Below are 26,737 nucleotides of genomic sequence, written 5' to 3' on the forward strand. Positions count from 1 at the left end.
AGCAGTTCAAGTTTGCTTGCCAGAAGAGGAAGTTTTTTCATTCTGTGCAGTGACCTGTGGAAAAAGGTATAGTAAAGTTTCCGATCGTTTGTCTTTCAAAGTACCACGCGACCTTCCGGTTTCTACGTGATTGGCCACCATTGCAGTAGGCAAGCGTTTGGTTAGCAACCACTTTATGCATTGTAAACTAGACAGAAGGGCTTATTTTCATAGCAGCAATTTCTTTATCAAATGGCATAATGGTCACTTCCTGTGCCGTGTAGGGTTGCTATCATCGTGCCTACCAGCACTGGGTGTTGGCTCCGCATGTTTCTCAGTTTTCGCCATCCATCACAGCTTTGAAGGCTTGCCTACTACCCCTTCTGCGCACGGCACTATAGGATCATTGCCTACTATAATGGCGACGCTGATGTTCCAGTACCCGTATGTACAAAATGTAGGCCAGCTCATGTGAGAGCCCTATTTGGTAAACCAATTTGACAACTGGATGTCAACTCCTTATACACGCAACCAAAAAAGAAAGTCCCCCTTAATACTTTTTTGTCCAACTCAAAAACTACTGGGCACATCTTGCTCAAATTACGACTGATCAGTACAGAAATTCCTTAGCAATCCAGCCATACTCTTTGTTTGGTACAAAACAGGGATAATGTGTACAAAATGATGCAATTTATGACAAGCGGTACCGAAAAAAAAGGTTGCACTTTTGTACACTTGCAAGGCGAGTGTGAACCGCAACATGCATGTATACTAAAGTGCAACTGTTTTCAGTATCATTTGTCATAAATTGCAAAAATTCATACACATTATTGCCATTTTGGGCCAAACAAAGAGCATGGCTAGATTGCTAATGAATTTCTGTACTGATTAGTTGTTATTTGAGCAAGAGGTGCTCAGTAGCTTTTAAGTTAGACAAAAAAGTATTGGAAGGGGGAACTTTCCTTTTTTTGGTTGAGTGCACAAGCGGTAGCTTACATATTTTTGGTGTTTTGTTTGTTTTTTTTCCAAAACATTCGTTTTGCCTCTAGCACTTCTTCCCAAGCTTTGAGAATTGCAGCCTTATTTACTTGTACATGTACTTTATAAATCTGAGATTTGTTCTGATGGAATTGCAGAAAACACTTCTTGGGCCTTACTTGTTAGAACAATTTTAAATATGAAATTTTATTCTTGATCAACTTCAAGCTACCAGCTTGGTTTAAACTTAATGAACTTGTCAAGTAAATGCTGAACTAATGGAATTGAACGACTCTTTCTGACGACTGAATCCCGATGTGTGGGCGTGACTGTTCACAGGAGTGGGCTATTAAATTGAAAATTGTTTATGAAGTTGCCAGGAAAACCTATACCACGTAGAAAACTATTAGAAAGCAATCAAGCTGCTCAACTTTATCTCTGTGGGGTAATTCTGCAAAATATTGCCCATTTTAACATTCCTCCAATTTTTGGAAAGGATCGTGTCAAACTTTGATACTATCAATGACCAAATCATAACACATAAAAACAGATTTCCTGTGGAGTACAAGCACATTAAGTACATGACACAAGATGGCATTTATTTTCCACTGTCTTATGAAAGTAAACAGAGTTTAACAGTACCACCGAGTTTAACGGTACAAAAATATAATTGGTGGGTGGATATAGTCACCAACAGCTGCTGTAGATACCGAGGAAGTCTTGGTCCAAGACTGGGATTAGATTTTGTTACTCTCAAAAGCAACCAGTCCAGATCCCACGCAACTACGGTCTTCACCACGCCAGTAGAGCGCGCTATCAACAAGATGAATCACATCCAATCTTGGGAACTTTGGCACTGGAACCCAGGAAATTCCGAGTATACCTCACATGGCTGTATTCAAGCTAACCTCACATGGCTGTAGTCAAGCTAACCTCACATGGCTGTAGTCAAGCTAACCTCACATGGCTGTAGTCAAGCTAACCTCACATGGCTTTAGTCAAGCTAACCTCGCATGGCTTTATTCAAGCTTACCTCGCATGGCTGTATTCAAGCTAACCTCACATGGCTGTATTCAAGCTAACCTCACATGGCTGTAGTCAAGCTAACCTCGCATGGCTGTAGTCAAGCTAACCTCGCATGGCTTTATTCAAGCTAATCGCACATGGCTGTATTCAAGCTAACCTCACATGGCTGTATACCTCGCAGGGCTACAGTCAAGCTTACCTCGCATGGCTGTATTCAAGCTTACTTCACATGGCTGTATTGCCTGTATTCGAGCTAATGCACGCGTGTGAGGTGTGCACAGAATTGCTTGGGTCCAAGTGCCAAAGTTCCCAAGGCTGGCTGTGGTTACGATTCATCTTAAAGACAATGTCTACCACCACAGCTTCTGAACTGACCAGGCCTGTCGGTGATCGGTTGCCTAGGAGGAACAAAATATAAATCCAGTCTTGCACCAAGACCAGTACCCAGGGCGGCCAATAGCAACTGTCCACCCAAAATGTCATTGTGTTACTACAACTCATACATATTCAGCACACTAAGCTAATTCACCTTAGTCATCACCTTGTTTATTCTTCAATTATTACCATGCATCTCATCAGTTTCTCTTTGCGTTTTTTTTGTTGTTGTTGAAAATTTGTAATAAAAAGCTGTATCATCTCAGTGATCCTGGTTTGCTATTTCCCAGTTTGCAGCATTGCTCATGTTGCTAGCATCATGTTTTTGGGCATGATCCCTGGCTACAAGGCATATACAATTATGTCTGCACATAATGTTTTTGTCCTGCACATAGTGGTGAATTGACCAGTTCGAATTTGGCTCTAACTCATGAATATGTATGAGGTATAGTAATTTTAAATATTTCATTCTCAAAAATAGCTCTATTGTTTTACAACTACAAAGTAGATCGCTCACAAATTGGAATTATATAAGGTTAAGAAAGCAACAATGCACATAAAAACCGGCAATAAAAGGTTAATGTTCACACATCTCTGTGCCATTAGGTATAGTGAAGTACCACAAAGGTCACATTTCATGAGAACAAATGAAATGGAGAATCATGACCATTGTTGTAATTCATTTTGGAACTCGGTAACAAACAAGCTTTGACATTCATAAAAATACTGCAAGATAAACTTGCGCGATCCCCCTGGCATGCTGGCAGTATTTATAGTCAGTAAGCACACTTTTGAGTTGACCTAACCAAAATCAACAATGATCTCATTTGAGCCCTAGATGACCTTTGACCTCAAATGTCTCAAGTCATCTGAAGTCCCCCTACCCCAAGATTATTGTCACCAAGGTTGGTTGAGATTGAAGTCTGACTTTTCCTATGACAGCACTAAACAGTTAACCTAACCAAAATGGAACACACGGACACACTGATTTCACTATCGCAAGATCCCCCTTTCTTAGCTTAAAAGCCAGGGGGATAAAAAAAAAAGGCTAGACAGCATGTAATTTATAGCACATTGCAATGCTGGGGAAAGCTAGCAGTCGTGTGCAAATTAGATTAATACTTCACTTAATACAGTGCATAATTAAAATAATTGCATACTGTGAGAATAACATATATGGCAAGTTCATGCACAATGTAAATTTCATGTAATGGCCCAAATATATTACTGTAATTCCACATTCTGCAAATCATGAAAATGAATCAGCTACAGTGTGATATAAATCATATTTGCTGGTCCCAGAAAGCCTGCCTGGTGTCCTCTTTGGACCTATCTCACAGACTGACTGACTGACTGATTCAGTGACTCACTTGTGACCCGGGCAGTGCTATCATATAGGATTACCCTGTAACATCAATGCATGGTCTGAATTCAGCCCACTTTGTCAGTGTATAGTCGTTCCTCTGAATCAATTGAATAAAATTGTGTGTACTCTGGAACCAGCTTTACTAGACTTCCATATTCCTTTTTTTTTTATAACTACCCAAATTGAAAAGTCTCGCAGAACATATTTTTTTCCCCAAAACAAAAGAAGAGTACTTAAAATCTCATTTTTGCATCAATATGATCACTTATACAATGTTGAATGTCTGTGTCCTGTTTCCAAAATAACACTGCATATGGGTCCATTCTGCAAATTTAGGGTCCAAAGTGCGACATTTTTCCTGTCCCTGTTACCTTGGTACTTTGCCGTTGGAGTATCATTAAGAATGACTTCAAATTTGTTTTTATTTGTTGGGTAGGTAGTTTGCTATTCATAATCACTATTGGGCGATGACTGTATTAATAAGTGCATCAGAATGATAAAATCATAGATGTCAGATGTAACAGGGACAGGAAAAAAGTGGACCCCAAGTTTATAGAATGACCGTATATGCATTTAACTCTGATGTTGTTGGTTTCAAGAATAGAAAATGATATGTTCGGCACCAAATGATTTGTACTTTTGAGTTATATTTATATATACATTTTCAAGGCTTAAACTAAAAACAAAGTACATGTTTCTCTGAGGTGTCACATTCTTGATGGACTAGCAGTCCAAACTCAATATGCTAATCTCCCACAAAAATAAATAAAATTGCCCAAACTTAGGCAGAAAATTACTGAAACTGAATATCATTCCACAGTCCATGTAAGACTTTGTCCAAATTTTGCAAAATATTTACATTTTTCTTAGAGGGGTACAATTTCAGTGATAAGACACATTTACAACTGTAGCTGGAACCCTTATGGACCTGATTCACGAGGAGGCCATTTTGATCGTGTTCCCTGAATGTATTTTATAATTTGTGAACTGTTGAATGGGAATGGAATGGTGCCAGACTATTTATGCATTCTAGCCTCACTTTTTTTTTTAAATGTGGCTTAGAACAGTAGGGTATGTTTTAATTTAATTATTCATCGTAGCTGACTGGTATTAATTTGTAATTAACTTTGTCACTGCTTTCATTTCTCTTTGCAAGTTCCAAAAATGAAGATTTTACCTCGCTTTCAATTTAATATGGCCGACTCGTGAATAAAGCCCATACATTTTTCAGTCTCTATTAATAAGCCATTTGCGAGTTAAATATGAATAAAATCTGGAACGCTGACTTAATCCAATGCTTTGCACGTTTTAACTTTGCATTCTCCCGACCAAAGAGACTGTTACTATATCACGTGATTCAGGGCAAGCCTTATGCTAGCAACCCCCAGCTCCGGCATGGTCTGGTGTCTTTGTGCCATTCTCACCTATTGTAAACAATGTATTGGTGCGGAGCGTCTCTTACGTAACTATGCAAGAGCTTGCCCCGAATCATGTGATTAGCAACAGTGTCTTTGGTCTGGAGAATTCATATTTAAAATGTGCCAAGCATTCTGAGCAAGTCAGTGTACCAGATGTTTTTCAAATCTAAATCCCAAAGGGTAAAGGTCACTCGCAATTGGCTTATTCCAATAGACCAATCCGTTAGGCCCCGCCCACTACACACATGGAAAACAACACGTATGCCTCTCCAATGCTTAACCGCATGTTCCAGCTGCGCACATCATACGTATATATGTGCAAACATGTCGGACATTAATCACAGCTGTGATTGGATAAGAGACCTTTGGGCGGGGCTAAATGGATTGGTCTATTAGGAATCCTCAGACACCATATTTGTTTTGAAACAGTTTTCTTCTCCGTCTTCGCTTGACATATATGAATATCACAACTAGCAACACCGAGCACAGAGCGTAGAGTAAAACGCACATACTGACATCTCTTGTATCAATACCCAGCCTTGCGTATCCGTATGACACTGTAGCACCAACATTCAAACGCTTCAACGTTTCAGCAGTGATCAATTCATGTGCTTTTGATCGAACTCCGCTCACCGCGAAATCGATGTTGTTAACGCCGTACAACTCCTTCAAGAATTGCAAGATCCTGGTATTTTTCCATCGTCTAGGACTGTTGACGTTGTGACAAGTCGGGCAATCGCTATATGATGGAAATGCTATTTTAGGATGTTGAGGGTCTTCCGACAGATCGCCCGCAAGACGTTTATTGACTGAATTGTGAACCTGCCACAGCCACAGCACCGAATCGTCTAACGTGCTCACACTGGATTCCAGGTGAACACTTTCCTTTGCAAAGTTCTCGCTGCAAGCTCTGCATCCAAAGAAGTAATGAATGTATCCCTTCATTGCATGGAGGACTTCTTTGCTGTCAGATTTCCGATCTACAAACAAAAACAAAAGCAGCAATTTGGAATCTGGTCAATGCATAGCAAACCAAAATAATGACGAAAATTTATACCAATTTCCTGAACCTAGCCATCAATCTAGTCTATGAAACATGTGCTTGTACAGCAAGCGTCTATGATATGCACGCAGTTTCGGCAATTAATTATGCCAAACAAGACTGTGTCTTGACCTCCAGATTCTGACCATTCAGGGGACGCCTTCTATCGGGTCTTCGGTAACCCGTTGTTGTATTACAAAAACATGGCAGCCAGATTGACCAATCAACAACTTAGTCCACAGTTCTGATCGAAATGACGTCGACTCCGATTGGCTGGCACGCGGGTTCGCATAAAATTTACATGCTCACATATATCAGATGTTGAATACGGAGCACAAGCGGGCTTCACTGAACAACGGATGATACTCAGACTACCATAAATCCTGCACTCTGTTTTAAACTAAAAGGCACTATTTCATATTATCAAGTAAAGAGGCACTGACTAGAAACCGTCACCGACGCCACGAAGTAACACTCTACCGTGTTAAACAATATTTTTTTCAATTTCCAGTTTTTTTTATTTTTAAACATTATTCATCAAAGCCTACCATTGCACGAAGTTTCAAAGCTTCAAGAGCTTTACTTTAATAATTACGCTAAGTATCCATGGCAACTTTTGCGCAAAAGTGACAATTTTCATTTTCCAACGGCCGACCACCGTTGGAAAAACCTAACTATTTTTCAACTACTGCTCCAAATTTACCATTTTGTTCAGTCAAAATTTTGTTTGCTATTGGTTACATGTTCATGAACGGGTGAAGGCCATCTAGACTGGTTCCCTGACCTAACAATTTTCCGGCATCTATAAATTGATCCATTTCATCTTTAGTGGAGTCAGGGAACCAGACTACTTGAACGTTTTTGTTTTTCTTGGCTTTTCCAGCATTTTCGAACACAAAACTTCAAATATGTCAGTGTAACAATATTTGATCTATTATACTAACCCCTCAAACAGTTCATTTTTAAAATAACAGCAAAAGCCAATGATGTACATTCCCTTTAAGTCAATTGTATTAATAGGAGGAAAACTGAAATGTGAAAAGTTACAAAACAGTACTCAAAAGTGAATAAAAAAGCATGTAATTGTACTCACAATGTGAATCCAATCTCGCATGGCTCACAGTCAGTGTGTGAAAAAGAACCCACAGCCCACAGGGGTACCCACGATACACCTGTGTACTTCCTTGACAACCGACCCATGTCACTTCGTTCTGCAAAAAGTACCCAGGCTGCAATGAAGATCAATGAAACCACAATTGGTAAATTATATAACAAGCTTTATTTATCCACACTTAAACCATATTATATTGTTGATGTTTGCACCAAGGAGCAAATTTCGCCATGCAGCAGTCTTCAACTGTTTGTGTCTTGATGGTGTGGTTTATCGGATGCACGATCACCAAGAGAACGCTATCCAAACAAACCTCTATCACAACAATGTCTTGGGAATTTTGAAAACTCTCCCTGAAAAATGGGGGAAATTAGTGTGCATGCACTACCTCTGCAGGAAAAAAATGCAGTCCATTGTACTACATACGACAAAAGAACTGCCATGAAGTTGCACAAATGTCTGGTAGCATCTTGTATGTTACTGGCTGAAATTTTGGAGTTTGGTTCGGTGATAATATGCGAAGGTGTTGAATGCGCCCTTGTGCGTGCACATGACAGGACCGCGTCAAGACTTGCAAGACGTTGTTCTGATAGCCTTTTGTCTGTGATAGCATTTCGTTTTGATAACGCCCTCTTGGCAAGTGATCGCATAAAAACAACAACGTCTTGAACCAAGTCCACATGCAGCACTGAACAACAGTTTGGAGCAAAATGGGTTATAAGTTGGTCACCTTTGAAATCAAAATTTCACCTGGTTGAAGTATAGATCTCAAACTTTCACAATACCTACATGGCAATCACACAATAGAACAATTTAGTACAGATTAATTCAATACCAAAGAAATTTGTCCCTTCCCAAATCCACACACACACACACACACACAAAACAATAAAACAAATGTGTTGCCTCCACAGCGAATAAATTTCTCCCTTCATGAAAACTGAACGCACAATGCATTTCGGCCTTTTGTGAACATCTTATTAAACCAAGGATTGGTTGAATTTTCCCCAGTTGAATTTGAAAAATATTTAATCCTTACATCTTGAGAAGTCTGCAGTCGATTCATCACATTGGACCAATCATCGCTTGTCAGCTGAGTATAAGGTTGAAGCAATCTCTGCAGCTGTTTTAATGTATTCATGACATCAGGACGCCCAGGAAAATACTTGCAAGGACACAAAAGAAAAGAGAATACTCTAAATGCACGTAGAAAACTGTAAGTGTAACTCCCACAAGTGCGAGAATTTGAAATGAAAGATATTGACACCCATAACACCAGAGTATATAAATGTAACAGATATGTATGTGAGTTATAATTTAGGAAAGTTCATCTGGGGTCAAAATCTAATTTTTTGATACTTTGAGTTGTTTTCTCAGAGAGGGTAACACACTACGGGGGTACTAAATCCCTTCTTGTTGTTGAACTCATTTCTAACTGTATACATGTTATTTACTCAATGTAATTCACAAAACCTACAAACGATAACTATTTAGTTGCATGCTGAAACTGGAGTAGCAATGTACTTCTAAGTACAGTGTATCTACCAAGCTTCTATATTATTGACCAACACACATTTATGCACCAATAAATCCAGTCTGATTTCGGACTACGTCACTCAGTGCACCCCTCCCCCATTCTCTTTATTGAGTTTAGGAATTTTAAATATTTTGATTTTTTTTTTCGGGAGAATGGGAGCCTATCACACAAGGGTTTGGAGTATCATAAGGCCAACAAATTTGTTTGTTGTGTTGCCCTCATCCGACCGATCCAAATATCCAGAAATCTCTGGTCGGTTTTAAAAAAATATATATTTAACTTGAAAAAAATTAAACAAACTTTAACCTTACCGTTACTGTTTTTTTGTAATGCCGTAATTTTGCAATTCATTACCAAACGTTCATCCCTAGATGATAGTGGACTTTTTATAGTGAGCTTTCCAACCATATGTAACTGCCTTGTTAAGGATAAATAAAGTATTCTGAATTGAATTGAATTGAATAGTGCAGTTCGAATAAGCCATATTTTGTGCGTGTAATTGAGGCCGAGGCCTGGGGCATGTGGTGTAATGTACTGCATGCATTGTATACATATGTACATGCATTGTACATTGTATCGCATACATGTACATGTATGTACACAGTATAGTTGGTGCATGCAGTACATGTAGCCTAGACATGTTGTGTACGTTGGTATGCCTATATGTGAACTATGCGTAACCCCCCCCCCCCCCCCCCCCCCCACCCAATCCACCCACCCACCCACCGAATAAAACAAAACAAATCCCCGACCGACCGGCCCTCCTGATATTTGTCATGTGAGGGCAACACAACATTTTTTTGTTGGCCTAAATAGGAATGCACATGGCCCATGGCCAAATCACCCAACAAAATGCACGTGTTAAATGCATGTAGTAAAGCCTGTTAGCAATGTTGTTTCACACTGTAAATGTAGTTATTGTATTTGTAATGTATTGTATTTGTACATGTGTGACGTGTGTAGTCATTTGTAGTGTATGCAGGGCTCCAATGGAAACCAGTTTGAAACTGTTTGGGTTTACCCTGGGTAAAGAAATGTAATAAATAAACTCACTTTGTTCAACACAGCTATGTATGCTTGAAGGGCGCCCATAGCATCAGCACCAATCTCTTTCTGAAGGCCAACTTCATACTTGAGTGAATAAATCAACGTAGACTCCAAATCTTCCATGTATACTACAGACCTGTTGGGCAGGTCAAACGGATTGATATCAACAGTGAGTTTAAACCAATTGCAGTCTTTACTCTCATCAAAACAAAATAATACAGAATTTCCTAGATTTTTGGTGAGTGTCCTATTACTTTATAATTTACTTTTTGAGTAAATATTGCATACAGGTACCCATAACTAGATAATGACATCATCAGACAAGTACCCTCTGTATCAAGTGAATGCAGTACCTAACATTCAACTTAGGTTCCAGTCAGTCGGAGTAAGGTGCTGTCCAACATGACTACTCTTAAGACACCATGATTGTGTCATGTCTTCAAACCTACTAAAAATGACAACTTTACACTGAACTCCATGCTAGATGCTCAGTTCTATTGCTCTTTTGTGGCCCAGGGTCACACTCATCTCAGCTCCAGATACAGTGAGCTATATCTAGATCACACCAAAAATTGAACACTTCCAAGTACTTTAATACCGGGTGTCTAAAAAAAAACAACCTCAAAGCCCCCTCTTTTTCACAGCTTTAAAAATTACCTCTCAACTATCGAAACATATGGAGCGAAGATAGTTTATTAGCTTTTCACCAACAAAAAATTCTTTCCAATTGGTGAAAATTTATTGAGTTATGGCCAATTCAAAATAAGTGCCGATTTTTAATCTGTCCACGGTTTCAATTGTCATTGATTAGGAATGTAATGGATATGGGTTGAGGGTAGTTTTACTTCCTTTAATGTTTTAATCTTTCTTCCTTTATTTTATTTTTTGCAGCATGGTCATTTATCCTTTTGGAAGTAATGGTAGTCCGGAAATGGACTGTTTGGGTAACTTCTTAGATGTTTACTGTGCTGCTCTGTCTCTGCCCTCTACTTGCTAGCCTTTTTCACACAAATGCAAGTTTCAGCCCGTGTTCATATTGTGGCAGTCAAAATATCAGTCACCGTGGACAAAACGAAAAAGTGGTACTTGTAGTCAATTGGCCATAACTCAATACATATTTACCCGATTGGAAAGATTTTTTGGTGTTGCAAATCTAATGAAATATGCTCTCTAAATGTGTATCAATATTTGTGATGTATTTTTTAAAAGCTGTGAAACGAGGGGGCTTTGAGGTTTGTTTGTTTTTTAGACACCTCGTAATATCCTCCTGTGTATCACATAATCCAAAATACTAATAAAAATGTCATTCACCTACAGTGAGGATATCAGTAAGCCTTTGTCTTTTCTTCAGAAACTAATGAACCAATCCAGAAGTGTACGGTCGATTCAGATCCGCCCGAGTGCTGCTGTTGCACTGCTTTAGTACACAACAAGAAATGTGCAGCTCTTTTGGGATTCACTTTAATGAGTAAAGTGGTACTTAAGAGATGCACATGACATGCAAGCCCGCGGGAACGGGGGGTGCTGTGGGTGCTGCAGCACCCCCAACTATTTGGATTGGGGTGCTGGAATATGCTTCAGCATCCCCTACTCCAGGGCAAAAATGTGTTCCAGCGGCTAAGCGCGGCGCTTCAAAAGTCTAGCACAAACACTGCAAAATACCAAGAGGAGGTATTTTCTAAATCTTCAGGCAGTGCAGGAACGATATTTCTCTCAAGGTATCTAAAATCATGACATGTCTATGATATTTCCGCCACGATGGAAGCTTTGACCCGAAAGCAATAACCTCGGCCATGACGATGGTGGCAAAGTTGATTATGCTTGCCAGGATTTTTTTCATTCTATCTTTCAATAGGGGCAAATGTTCATACCTTTCCCCTGAAGGTTTTCTTTTCATTTAAAAGTTTCATGACGTTGCAAGCATTCTGTACTCAACATTTACAAGTAGCAAGGTTAATTGAAACCAGTCATGCTTTACGCCAATTCCAGTGTAGTTTCGTTTTAATAGAAAAACTATTCATGTTTTACCCTCTGCAAGTTTTTCCTCACAAAAACTCTGTAGACCAATAAATCATTGCCTATAGCCCCAAACTCTACCGATCATAAACATAAAGATACATTTGGTCTTTTAGTCTTTTATATTTGCCATTCCCTGTAGCAAACAAATAACACTGCAAATCTATCTAGAGCCACATCGTTTGGTGAGTTAGAACTATGTGAATATTTTTATGAACAGAAATTCATCCGCTTCCAGTGGAACCGTTTGTTTTAACTTAAACCAAAAAAAATCCTCTCAGGTTTTATAAGTTTCAGTATTCTACCAGTATATTTCATCACAGTGCATCCAGAATCCAACATTTTCCGGGGCCTTAAAGCGGGCCCCTGGCCCAGTGGCCCCACGCCGTAAGGGCTCGGAAAATAAAACAAAACATACACGACGGAATTTACTAAATGTAAGAAAGCAGCCTTGCAACAATAATATTTACATGCGATGTCATGCGTAATGATACAATTCTTTTTTCCCAGAATTAAATGGAACCAAAAATGGAGATAAAAATACAGGGTTCTCCACTTTTCAGTACAGTTAAACGTTTTAAGAGCAACAGTATATTCTAAACAAAATAATGAAATAAATTGTCTTTATAATCTCAAAAAACTTTTGCTAAAAAAGTCAAATGAAAGTGGCCAGGAATCGCCTCAGATTGCACCACAGAGCATCCATATTCCAAATTAAGCCACAACGAAAGGGCTTTGTGCTCCGCTTTCGTATTAATTCTGTCCGTCCTTTAGAAATTCCAGCACCCCCTGACAAAAGTTTGTTCCAGCGGCAGTGGTGACATGGCTGTCCTTTCTATATATATCATTCCGGCTTATACATGTATTTTGCCAGTGGGCTTTGCCAAATTAGATTTTTACTTAGATTAGATTATTAGATTAGACTTTTGGATAAGATATGATTTTTACTTAAAATATAAAGCAAATCAAAACCTCAGTGATGCACATTTTAATAAAAAAGTCAAAAGTATTTCATTTCACGCACATATCAAAATCTAAAAAAAATCAAAGGTCATCATTGATTTAAAGCCTTTCAGTTACCAAGTAACAAAACTTAGACATTACACACACTTCTTACCTTGCTGCAGTTTTCCCGGAGGTATCATTAGCAATTGGCTTGGCTTGTGTCTTGCCTTGATGCTGGCCTGCTTTGGTTCCATCAATATGTGACCCGTTTGTGATATAGCTTGTCTCTTTTTGTACTTTCAACGTTTCTGGCCGTTGTCCTGTCTTTGACAGACTCCCTCCTGCAAAAAGAAGTTATTGAAAAGTATTGAATGTGTTTATAAAAAAAAAAACATTCTTGCAATAACAGATTTCTGGTTTGTTCAACTGGCAAGCAAAAATCCATGTAGCTGACTTTATCTATTCCTTTACATTGCATTTGACTCTTGAGTTTGCAGTTTAACAGAGCGTTTTGAAGTCTCGCCAGTTCACATTCACTGTTTATGTGAATGTCTTGGTACCAAACACTGACTAGTCTAGTCTCAGACTCCCGTGTTTGATTTAACCAATTGTCACATACTGTCAAAATTCACTTCCACTTTCCCTGCTACACTTTTAACAACATCCACGGCTAATTCACAAACCGAAATCAGCTCTCCGGAATAAACCCCCACCTTCTCTGGCTGGCAAATTCAACAAAGCCAACCCAGCAGTCAAAATCAATCAACTGACTTTTATTCAACAGTTAATCCATGCCATAAAAATCAACCTAGCCAAGCTAGACCACAATATCGCAAAAACCAAGGAAGGCCTTCAACATATCAACCCCCCAGCCCTGAAGATTTCTTCAAGGTTAACGGCCAAGTTCAAGAATAAAGTTTCTGTCCGAACAATTTAATAAAATTTGAGGAATCTAAAAAAAATGGTCTTACCCGTGATATCTGAGGCAGGCAGTGTTTTCTGTATGTATTCTTGCAAAGCCTTGAAAAAGGACTCTCTATTTCCAGACCTAAAAGGGAAAAAAATCCACAACTTTTCATCATTAAAGAACTTCTTGCCGGTTTACGTAAGACAGTTTTGGATGCCTAGGTGCACAACACTGGGCAAACATCTGCCAAATTTAGCACCAAATTTTCACCCTTTTTTGAATTTCAAATTAATTTCATGACAGTAAATAGTTCACATAGTTTCCAGAGCAAGATTTATTGAAGATACATAGGATCATTTGCTTTTTCTGCACATTTTTGTCTGAAGCAACGCTATTTCTCAAAATCGTCAGATGAGTGTTTGACAACTACATGTTAAAACTGTTGAAGATTTAGCTCAGTGGATACTGTACATGTTGAGAAAACAGAGAAAACGTACGCACAATTTTGGGGGGTCTCATAACTGGATTCTGTTGCTGCTGCACGTAAAAACTATGCCGTGGGGAGCACTTTCTTAAACCACCATCAATAACTGTTTTTTTCCGAATGATACCATTTCAGGCAGAATCATTTCACAGGGTATTTGGAACCAGTCCTGTCCTCACTTTGGGAAAGGATTTTCTCATTAAATTGGTAGGTACGTTTCGGGGTAATTGCAAATGTCCCTACGTACCTTTAAGATAAAAGTAACACTATATAACTGAGTGAATATGAAGCTACTTAACAAAGAATATTGGCCACATTATGTGATGAGGAAAGATAGGGAACTACTGTAGTCTTTTGGGTTGTATTGCAGTACAGACACAGGCCTCCAACATGACTTGGGCCAGAGCCTCCCATAACCTTAATCCAGCCCTGTGCATATCAAAACTTATCTGGTGAATACGAACCTCCAAAGTACTGATGGGTGTCCATTCCGTTTGAGAATTAACAATGACGGTAACTCTCCAACGTTCCATTCAGGTGGTAACGGGTTCCTTAGAAGTTCTTCTTGCAGCACTCTGACCACCAGTACCTCTTTTGTGTTAGACATGTCCAAGATTAACTGTAACACACACACACACACAGTAATTAAAGGAAGTTATCTGTTCAACGACTTATATGACTGACTGTCACTTGTGACTTACACTTGTCTGGGAATGGGCGGAGCTTGTGCACTAGTCTGGCGCTGCTTGATTCATGTACATGTACTTCCATGACACGTACATGTACATGTGTAGGCATTAAGTCAAGTCTTCTTGCGATCGGCAAAACATTTTTGTTTTTTTCACTGCCATTACATTAACACTACAGCTTATTCTACAAAAATGTTTGTCATTCTAAATCAATTGAGTACCTGGCTATAACAGCAATGGGTACCCTACTCGAATGACACCCATAAAATCACATCTGTACACATTTATCATGGCTACGTGCACATGGCATAGAAAAAAAAACTTAGCCCTACTATCCCAGAAAAGACTAACGTCTGAATTATTAAAAACTACAATGTACAAAAACATTTGGCAACAATATTCTTTCCCCAACAACGCAGGCTTTCAAATGCAGGGAGTAAATTGAAAACTGGTAAGTGATATTTAGAAAAGTATGAGAGAAAGTTGCAACCAAACTTACCTCTCTACCTGTGTATGAATCTGCGTCCTCAAAAACAATCGCCACAATCTTCATCTTTGGTTTGACATTTCTTGAATAAAAGGTCAACAACCATTGCACGCTGGAAGAAAATTAAAGAATGATTAATTAAAACAATTATGTTTTGCCAATTATACCAAGACCGCTGATGTAAATGCCCTCCATGTACAATGAATTTGAAATAGATCTATCAGGGTTAAAAAGACACCATACTGAGGACAGGGGCCATTTTTCAAGTGTGCATTGTCGCCAGAGATGGTTATTCTTCACATTGTACACAGATGAAGGATATTGATGTAAAATTGATGTAAACAAATAATGGAGTTTCTGTTTACTATTTTAAAGCTTGATCTTTTGAACACCGCAAAGATCAGATGTCCTATAGCTTTTACAGAATTTATTTGTATGGAGATTAATTGTAACCAAAAAAAAGTCCAACAATTTTTTTTCTATTTTTGGCATATTGCAACCCTCTGATAAAAGGCTTTCATTTGGGTTGCTTTTTGCGCCTCTTATGCGCAAAAAAGATCTGCCTGAATTTGTGTGGGACCCAAAACAATTCACTTTTGTTCTAATTATTCCATAATTAATCTGGATGGATTATTTGTTCAATTCAGTCAAAAGTGACTAATGTTTGTATTGCTAAAAATATATATCAATTATACAAATTGGGGAAGGGTTGAAAAATTGAAAATAGCTTGGGGACGGGTAACAAGCAAAAGAGCTTCAAGTCTTTACTCGCGTTGGAAGACTTAGGATGAATATTTAAGAGTCAAGCAAAACATTTTCAGAAAGTATTCATCAATTATTTCCAAAATATCTTTTTTGTAAACAGTTAACATCGAAAGTCACAGATTTGAAGGAATACGGAGTGCATGAGGTATGCTTGAAATTTCTTGGGTACCATTGCCAAAGTTCCTAAGAATGGATTTGATTCAGCTTGTTGATAGCGCCCTCTACCACTGCAGCAACTTGACTGCACTTGCAGTTTAAGGCTTTCAGAGCTAAGACTAGACTATTATCAGCTTGTTCCCATGTAGTTGTAATAGACAAAGTCCTAGACAATAGCTCCAGACAAGAAATTTGGAAATGGCTCAAGTAAAGTGGCCTTGCATGTTCATATACATGTACTTTTAATACCCACCTTACTGGAGAGAGCATTGGCCAGTGTGGTGGTGCGTTCTGTGAGCTGATCTGTTTGGAGATGTGCTCAATCAGTGCATGTCTTAGACTAGTCACATCTCGGGATCCTGTCAAACATAAAAGGATCAATAGCTGAATGAACAGAACACAAAATGCTCAAACTTCTGTTATTTGTTCAATAGACAACATGTTGCAATGTATGTACCTCAAAAGTGAATGAGTTCCAAACAGGCAAATTTTCTCCGCTAGGACATTTTAAAAGTAGAATGCCAAGGTTCAGTGGTTACAGTGTTTGACTCATGTACGATGGGGCATGGGTTCGAACCCTGCCAGGAACATGGTGTTTTTGCCCTTGGGCAAGACAGTTAACTACAATTGCCTCTCTCCACCCAGGAGTATGAATGGGTACCTGTGAGGGTTGATAATAATAATAATAATAATAGTGGATATTTATAAAGCGCACGTATCCACCAGGACTGGTGCTCAAGGCGCTACATCATTATTACCCCTGCTCATTGGGCACATGAAACAATCCAAATACCATCTCAGCTCCCTGGGGAGTATACAGCTCGATGCAGCCTGTTAGGCGCAAGGCAGCTAATTCAATCACAACAACCATCTCTGCCCTCACAGGTACCCATTTACTCCTGGGTGGAGAGAAGCAATGAGTGACAAAGTGCCTTGCCCAAGGGCACACGCACCATGACCCCGCCAGGACTCGAACCCACAACCTGCAGCTTTACCCGCAGACCACGAATCAGTGCCCTTAACCACGAGGCCACAGCACTTCACTGAGGACCGAATGTGCGCTGATATCGGCTGCCGCGTGGTCTCGTGGCCTGATGAACAAGGGGAATAATTCTACAGGGCGTCCTGAAAAAAATGGTGCATGTAAACTCCTCTATTTTTGCTAATTTACAACCAAAATGTTTACACCATCTTCAAGGTAATGGATTTAGCTTGAGAATACCGTTTGTTTCATTGAGATTGCTTTTGTGAATCCAAAGATATGTTTGAATAACGGCAAAGCCAAGAAACCCATTTTGTGCCACTTTCTGTGAAGCAGTTAAAATCAGTATAGTCCTAGTCTAAAACCAAATCACTTTACTGTTAGCAGTGTTGTAGTCGAGACCGGACAGTCCGAGACCAAGACCGAGACCTGAAGTTGCGAGACCGAGACCAACCCCTTCAAGGCAGACCGAGACCGAGACCGCAATGGTCCGAGACCCAGACCGAGACCGAGACCGCGGATAATAAATAACAATAATCTAAATAAAAAACAAGACACTAATTACAGCTGAACAGTCTGTCCTTGAGATGATGATGTTGATGGGGATGTGAAGGAAGTGATTGAAAGCTAGGAATCACTTGTACCTGCTTAATTGTGTCATGCGAGTGCTCTTCATGTTTGCCTCAAACCAACATGGCAACAGAATTTGTTATTGTCACAATCAATTAAAAAAATTGGAAACAACCTAATTTAAAGAAGGGGAAAACCTAATTTGATGAACTCCATATATTGTTGCCACTTTAAAAAAATAATAATAATAATTAAATATTGTTGAACTACTATAAAGTGTAAATCTGATGAAGAAACTCTAACTTAGGAGTACGACAATTTGTACTAGTTTTTTGCAATGTTGATACTTAACAAAAGTAAAGAGTTCGGAGCAAGAAAATATTGATTTATTTTTTTTTAATTTCAGTCATGGAATATATACTTGTACATGTAGACCCAAAAATTGAGAGATGGTAGCCAGATATGGATTGGTCTACCCCCCCCCCCCATCCCTCTTTGTGATTCTCCTTCCCAGCTTGCATGTTTGTGTGTCCCCTACATGTTTGTTTCTTGTTCCTCTGTCATTTACCTCTGAAGAAGGCCTGGCTAAGGCTGAAATGTAATGCCATTTTATTTTTGTTTAATGTCAATACTATTACATATACTATAGAAGATCGATGAACCATATTTGCCTGATCTATTTTCTGTTAATCTGCCCGCTGTCATCATCGTCATTAGCCTATTTGAGAATATGGCCGACACAATAGAATGGCGCTGTCACAAACTGAATGTGGTGGGCGAGATGTACTGTTAATATTCATGGCTCAGTGCCCACGCCTCTCTGTGTTTTGTACCAGCGTATTTTAGTCATTTACAAGTACGACACATTGCCAATATTTAATCGTTTATTGTGATTGCCGTAAACAGCATTTAGCGATTAATGGAACAAAAGTCTTCTCGACTCATGCAAATGCAATTGACATTTAGGAAGGAGACGAGGCAGGCAATTAGACTCTATTTTTGTGTGACTATGGCAGTAGCTCAATTTGTGTTTATCACAGATGAAAAGATGAATACATGGCGAGTCAAAAAGAAAGTGACAGTATGATCAAAAAAAAGAAATGGCACGCTCCATTTTGTAAAAAAATATAATTGGGATAAAGAACATGTTATTGAGTAGTAACTGTGAACATTTCACGTAATTTGCATTCTCTATTCCCAAGTCGTGTCTATTTTAATAAAGATATCACAAAATTCAGCTGTCCACCACTAATACCAATTTAACGGTCTACGAATTGATGAATATATCCATTAATAAATATAATGGAGAAAAAAAAAACGTTTTTCCCGCCTCCACGAATAAAGGAAAAATTGAAAAGGAAAATAGAAAAAAATCACCAATATTTCTGGGGAAAAAGAGTTGAATTGTTCCCCATAATTATTCAAAACACAAAATCTGACGGTAAAAATAATGTTTCAGTCTTGATTCATAAGATTTAAATCTCAGTTGTATTTGGAGTCAATGAGGATGGCTATAAAGTGCTTGTTTCAACAGATCATCCCACAATAAAAACGAGAAATAAGAAGAGGAGCAATGGTTATTGGACTATGCCTCACTCACTAGAAAGTGGAGAGAGACATGTCCATTAGCATCACACTGCAGTCACATTTGCCCTCAACTGATTCTTTACTTAACCCTAAAAGGGCCGGGGGACGGAATTCGCCCCCCTCACTTTTTGGCTGGTCTTGACTCGAGACCAGCCAAAATATCGAGACCAAAGGGGACCGAGACCAAGACCGAGACCACAGCTTCCGAGACCGAGACTGAGACCGAGACCAGCAAAAAGTGGTCTCGAGACCGAGACCGGTCTCGAGACCTACAACACTGACTATTAATGATTTTAACATTTTTAAGCAGAGTGTGCAATATTTATTTATATTTAATTGAACTCTTTCATTGAAGTTTTAAAGAAGTGAACCTGTCTGTATTAAACTGTTAATAGAACAAAACCCTATATTGTCGTGTGAATGGAATGTTTGTCTTACACCCATAGGGATAATCTTATCAAAAGAGCCATACTGGCATTGTCTGATCTTTGAAGCACTCGCTTCCTAAAAGTGGCACAGAATGTTTTTGTTTTTGGCTTTGCGGTTATTCGAACATATCTCTGGATTTACAAAAGCAATCTTAATTAAACAAACGGTATTCTCAAGCTAAATCTGTAACCTTGAAGATCGTGTAAACATTTGCAGTAAATTCCGGTTGTAAATTGGCGAAAATGGCGGGGTTTACATGCACCATTATTTTCAGGATACCCTGTAAATTTGAGATTGTTGATACGTTGGAAAGCACTACATGTATTTAAGCATTACAATTTATAATTTTTTTTTATTATGAAGATCAACAATTAAATTCTGGGGTCTAAACTTGCTATATCACCCCCCCCCCCCCAAACAAACCCACTGGTTTCGCCTCTGTGGCACCTCGTTTACATATAACAGTTTGTTCTTGATTTGGTTGTGTTTGATAACACTTGTTTACTTACTAGGGGAGGCCACAAGTAAAGTACATACCCTTGTTTTACGATTTTCATTACTTATTATATTTATTACTTTCTGTTCATTTTGTTTTCTTTCGCATTTGTTACATGCAGCTGCTTTTATACGGCAATTTTTTGATTGATTGAGGTAGGAATGCAACCCATCCTACTGGCTAGGGATTGAAAATTATTAATTTTATCTCTCTTTGTCTGGCAAATTCAACAAAACCAACCCAGCTGTTAAAGTCAACCCAGCTGTTAAAGTCAACCCAGCTGCTAAAATCAATTGAGTGACTGGTTTTTAGCAGTCGAGAGCTCCTTGCCTCCATAAAGCAGGATTGTCTGGTTGTGTCTGTTTATGTAACTTGGTATAGCTATGCTTTGTAAGAGATTGGTAAGCCAGCTGTACCTACCAGTTACTTACTTTTGTCTGTTGATGGAATTTGACTAGTCACAGTGGCTACAAGAAATACGATCTGACTGTTGCTGACTAGCCTGTGTACAAGTTATGGGCGGTGAAGTGGACTGAATTTCTGACTGTCTGTGACTGATCAAACAGTAGGAGGGTTTTAAGGGTATAACTATGAAAAATCTTATCTTCACACATAACAAGAGAATCTGCATATTTCGCATTTCCTATAATTTCCTCAGATTCTGGGATTCTAAACACAGAGTGTGGACCTAAAATAGTCTAAAAATTTGGGACTCTCAAAACTATGTATGAAAGTTCCAAAACTTAAGGTAGTAAAAACCTGCAACACAAGAAAATAGACTGGCACATGAAACAACCAGTCCAACACCCCTTTAGTAGTGCATCAATCAACTGTGTCAAAAGAAACATCTGGTACCTAGTCTGTATTTCTCCACATTCTCTATTTCTACACTTAGTCATGCCACCAGACTACTAAAGGGTCAATCTTTTCATAAAGTTGGACATGTACCAGTCTAGCCTTAGGCTTCAAATTGAAATCACTTGGCTTCATGAACTTTCAGGTGAAAAAAAAAATGAAGAAACGTCTCCTTTATAAATTGAATTGAGTCCTCTACCTTGACTGGTGTAATACCGATGACCCGTCTTTACCTCATGAAACTTTTGGAGAAATTGTCCCTATAAAGAGTGAGTAAAGTTGGTCTGATTTTGTTTTGCATGTTTTTACTCAAGGTCCCAATCTGAGCCTAAAATAGATCAATACACATACCTTTGTATACATCCCCAGTTCCATTTTTCTGTAGGGCATTGAAAAGCTGTTTGAAAGAACATCAATTGAAAAACGTTTTATTAAATCTGTTATTACGCTCAATTCTTAAAGATATGCTAAAACAAAACATTGTAACAGGGGAGTAATGAGTGTGCATGCACACAATGTGGGTCATGTTTTAGGGGAAAACTGTAAGTGTAAATGACGACATTATGATTGAAAACATGGGATCCTTTTATTATTAAACCTAACCACCTGCTGTGATTTACTAGGAACCTTCCTCACTCCTGCAAATTCCAACACCATATGGTAAACTGCACACCCAAACTGTTGGACTCTGATTATTGGTGGTATGCTTAACCCCATGTAAAGCATAATCAGTTTACTAGTGCAGTACTCATTCCAACATATTCCAACAAACCCTGGTGTTGGAGTTTGACTGGATAGGGATTGTTAGGGTTACGATTAAGTTAACATCCACCAAACTACTAGGCCCCCAAAAAAACAGTTCTGCTTCTGATTACATGGCATTCGAAAAAAGGGTAGGTACGGTAGGTTGGGATTTTTTTTTTTTTTTGCCTTTTTTTTTTGTGTACGATCATATGGAGACGTCTGCGTGTAGTCAAGGGTAAAAGGTACAAATTGATGGATTGGGGGGGGGGGGGTTCTCATTTTTCCCCTTAAAAAAAATAGGGTAGGGGCTGTCAGAATAGGGTAGGTAGGGAAAACGGAAGCAGAAATCTTTTTTTTTTTTGGCCTTAGTCTACCAACTTTGAGAAACTGGTGTTGTTTGGGGTTTTCTATCTTTGTTTACAATTAGATAGATGTAGCAATAAAGTCTCAAAGTCTGATTATCTTCAGAAGGGATGTAGAGATGTTCTCTTTCTTCAAACTACATTAATTTGTTCACTTACCCGCAATGTTGGAAATCCAGTGTCAATATATTGACTGCATATCTTATTGTTGTTCTGGTCAGCACAATTGAGAGCAGCTACTTTGGCAATGCTCTGCCAACCTGAATGAAAGCGAAAAACAAGATTTAAAGGGAATACATCATTTGATTTTGCTGTAATTTTCAGAAATGGATGGAATTGGGGGGTTGGAAATATATAGCAAATATAGTTACACTGACTTTTTTGAGGTTTTGGGTTCGAAAATGCCATAAAAACCAAGAAAAACAATCATTTTCCTGTAGTCTGGTTCCCTGACTCCATATAAGAAGAAACAGGGCAGTTTACATTCATTGGGGAATTGTAAGGTCAGGGAACCAGTCTAGCTGGCTTGTACCCGTTCATAGGTGTGTAATCGATTGCAAACAAGTGCGATGGTCAATTGGGGCCAGTATTTGAAAAAAAGCCAGTTTTTTTCCAACACTGGTCGGCCGACCAGCGTTGGAAATTGATACAAAAATACCACTTTTCTTGAAAATGACAGTATACCAGGTGCCATGATTTTACAGGATGCTTTACACTGTCATTCACTAACAGTCCAGCAAGGTATTTCAAAATGATTTGGTAGTTTTATTTTTTGATGTTTGCAAATGTTGTATTTTCCCTTTAAGCAAAGGTTTATCTGACATGATCTGACAAACCTGAAGGCTTAGATTATGGGCAATTCCAGCATAATGTAATGACACAGCGTAGCGTTTAAGTACTCAGTGAATAAACCTGAAAATGTATTTTGCTAATCTTAAAATCCATCATCTAGTAATGGTCTAGGAGATTACAGACTAGGAGTTTTGGATCATTTCTCTAAATCATTATTTAGATATCATGGTTAACTGGCTCTGTCACAGACATTACACTTCTTTTCATAACACTGGAACTGCCCTTATTTAAAGGTGCGACGAATTCTGCCACAATTTGCTAATAATTTTCAAATTTTAGATTGGTTATATTTATGTCACATTTTACAGACAAAAGTTGAAAAACCCAGTTTGTTTACATATGACGCAGCAGCAGTTTTGAGCCTTGCAATACATCTATAGGCCTACTTATTTCAAGCATCAATCTTTTTGGAAAGAATGTAGTATCCAGACGCCACTTCTTTGGTTGTGGATCATTTCTCTGACAAACCTGAAGGCTTAGATTATGGGCAATTCCAGCATAATGTAATGACACAGCGTAGCGTTTAAGTACTCAGTGAATAAACCTGAAAATGTATTTTGCTAATCTTAAAATCCATCATCTAGTAATGGTCTAGGAGATTACAGACTAGGAGTTTTGGATCATTTCTCTATTAATCATTATTTAGATATCATGGTTAATTGGCTCTGTCACAGACATTACACTTCTTTTCATAACACTGGAACTGCCCTTATTTAAAGGTGCGACGAATTCTGCCACAATTTGCAAATAATTTTCAAATTTTAGATTGGTTATATTTATGTCACATTTTACAGACAAAAGTTGAAAAACCCAGTTTGTTTACATGTGACACAGCAGCAGTTTTGAGCCTTGCAATACATCTATACTTATTTCAAGCATCAATCTTTTTGGAAAGAATGTAGTATCCAGACGCCACTTCTTTGGTTGTGTACGTACAAAGTCTATGGAGAGTCAAGTGCATTTTCACAGTATTTTCTAACAAAAATGGAAATGTTTCTCAGTCCCAGATTCATGTCTTTTCAACATTTTTGCAATGACTGACCATTGAGATAATATGAAAAAAAGTGGCGTCAGGATGCAACATTATTTGGCGATCGTGTAGTGTAGGGCCCGGTTAGGGAACAAAATCCACTTTAAAATTATTAGACCGACCAAACTAGTTGGCAGCATTCTCAATAAACAGCTATGTCATAGATAGAGGGCAGGGTTTTGATTTTTGAGGGAAATTTGGTGGTAAAATGATCATGACAGCGCGGCGACAACACGCAACCTGAAAATATGCAATCACCGCGCGATGTGCCCTGAGCACGCACGGCGCGCTGAATTGCAAGGCACAAACCGCGCAGGAACATCGTGATTTCTACCCCAAGAAACTGTTCAAAATTGCAAAACGGGTGTCATTAGAATTGAGAAAAGTCTGCTTTTGATTGTAAAGGTGATTTTTGAGCAATACAAAACATTTTTGACTCTGATTTGATCAAAACAAAACAGGAGCCCTACACTACATGATCGCCCATTATTTCCGCGCAGTGTCCAAGATTGTCTGTTTTCTACAGTGCCCCCAATACTAGTAAGATGGTGTCTCCCCCCCCCCCCCCCCCACCCCCTACCCACCCCACCACCTGTTTTCAATATCAAACCCATTCATGGGCCATGGCACAGATCTCTTCACCTTGTTTCACTCTCATTTTCACTCAGTCTCACATGATCAGGATGATGTATTTGTTTACATTACCTTTGATGTCTCCTGCAAATTCTTTCCAAGTTGGAGCAAAATGCACACAATGACCACACCAACTGGAGTAAAACTGGACAAACCAAGCTTGTTTGGAGCCAAAGATTGCTCCTTTTAAAGTGCTGTTGTTGAGTACAGACACGTCATCAGAAGGATCATACAGCGAAGTGCTGCCCATATTTACAGAATTACAAGGCCAGTTCTCAATTGCTAACAAATAAAACACGATCCATATGCAATGTTGGGCCTCCATTTTCATGTGGTGGTGATGGGGGAGGTTACGTACACGTAATCACAATTTTAGTGTTAAAACTCCATATGGAGTTAAAACTCCATATGGACATGATGGAGATAGGCTAGTTGTTTTCCGGAATCGTGTTCGCTTTCCAGATTCGTCACGTAGCCACGTACATGACTGATATGTGCGCATGCACGTACGGTCGTATGTCCGTACGAGTTATCGGACGTAGTCTGGTTCCCATACCAAAAGATTCTGACTATTCTGACGGAGAGTACTGTTGTCCCCCCCCCCCCCCCCCCCCCCCCCCCCCAAGTAAGAAAATTATGTTGCGGAGGGAGAGGGGTGTCTCACAATTTGCTTTCAAATCCATAACAAATAATTGTTAAACCTCCCGGGGGCTGGGAGGTGGTCAGCATTTTGCTTTTACAACTCTTTAGCAATACAAAAGTTATTCAATTTTAGACCTCCAAAAAAAAAATCGCTCACGTATACATTTTATAGGAATATTTACCCTCTACAAATTGCGGCCCCATAAGTTAACGTGGATGCAATAGCAAACTTCAATAAAAACGTATTTTTAGCTTGAAAAATCGAAAAAGTATTCATGTACAAATTTAAAAGTTGTCGCCGGGAGAAAAAAAATCGAACGTGTTGAAGAACACGGGTAGAAAACTGCAGAGACATGGAATGACGCACCCTATAAGCCAGTGCGTCTGCTGGTTTATTCGACGTTCACACCTAAAAAAAAAAAAGTAGCTTCCTATTTTTCTAGCAAGCAATACAAAAGTAACTTATTCACTTTATTCACTCAGATAGCGACCATAAAATTGGCACAAGTCTAGTTGTGAAATAATTACTTAACTGGAATTGGTTGCGGCTCGGAATGGTGCCCCCCCCCCCTCCAAACAGTTGAGGTTTCAGTGACCAGAGCCAGAAGAAAAGGATTCCGATGGCCCTGGCGAGTATGTGGTTATTGACAAATAACATTCTGTTATTGATATAATTCTGACAGTCCATGTCTTTTCCACTCCATCATTTCATGTCTCTTATAATTTTGTTTATGTTGGGGCGGCGGAACGCTTTTCAAACTGGGGGGGGGGGGCAACACCAAAAAGGGGCACTTATCCAGAAGAAGGGGCGCCTTTCCGTGGCGTGAAAGTGATAGCCGATCCGCTTAAAGGCCCCGGAGAAATTAATGAATTCTAGATGCTCTGTGGCGCGATCTAAGGCAATGTCTGACCACTTTAACCATTTTTTTTAATAGATGGTGGTGTACGTCCTGTTGCAACCCCCCCCCCCCCCTGGATCCGTCCTTGGCCTGCGGCACCCCGCAAACCCTCCGCCCCCGGCAGTAACCTCTCTGGGTCCGCCCATGAATTTGACCATGAATTTTATCGCGAGAGGGAGTGCACTGTTGCTTTTGATGGCCAGCTCATTCGCGTGAGGAGGAGCACTATTACTTTTAAAGGCCAGTTTTCCATGAGAGGGGCACAATTTTAATGTTGCGAGTGGGGCACTAATAAAATTGTGCTTTCGAGGGGCAGTTTTACATCTCA

The 26,737-nt window shown here is 39.1% G+C and overlaps 1 protein-coding gene and 1 long non-coding RNA gene across 2 annotated transcripts; both read right to left on the minus strand.

Moving 5' to 3' along the window:
• Positions 1-1,508: 1,508 nt before the first annotated feature.
• LOC119719934 lies at positions 1,509-4,769 on the minus strand. The gene is made up of 2 exons (XR_005270024.1): positions 1,891-4,769; positions 1,509-1,840 (listed from the first exon to the last, which is right to left on the minus strand). It is a non-coding gene; the product is annotated as an uncharacterized LOC119719934 (long non-coding RNA).
• Positions 4,770-5,235: 466 nt separating this feature from the next.
• Positions 5,236-25,366, minus strand: LOC119719935 (sulfhydryl oxidase 1-like). Its single transcript, XM_038189417.1, has 12 exons — positions 24,941-25,366; positions 22,513-22,613; positions 21,599-21,644; positions 16,582-16,687; positions 15,420-15,519; positions 14,696-14,850; positions 13,812-13,888; positions 13,013-13,181; positions 9,886-10,015; positions 8,335-8,460; positions 7,278-7,413; positions 5,236-6,122 (listed from the first exon to the last, which is right to left on the minus strand). The coding sequence occupies exons 1-12, from the start codon at positions 25,197-25,199 to the stop codon at positions 5,545-5,547; spliced, it is 1,983 nt and encodes a 660-aa protein (XP_038045345.1). The 5' UTR covers positions 25,200-25,366; the 3' UTR covers positions 5,236-5,544.
• Between the last annotated feature and the right edge of the window lie 1,371 nt (positions 25,367-26,737).

The sequence above is a fragment of the Patiria miniata genome, unplaced genomic scaffold (genome assembly GCF_015706575.1).
Source record: "Patiria miniata isolate m_02_andy unplaced genomic scaffold, ASM1570657v1 HiC_scaffold_9, whole genome shotgun sequence".
Taxonomy (NCBI): domain Eukaryota; kingdom Metazoa; phylum Echinodermata; class Asteroidea; order Valvatida; family Asterinidae; genus Patiria; species Patiria miniata.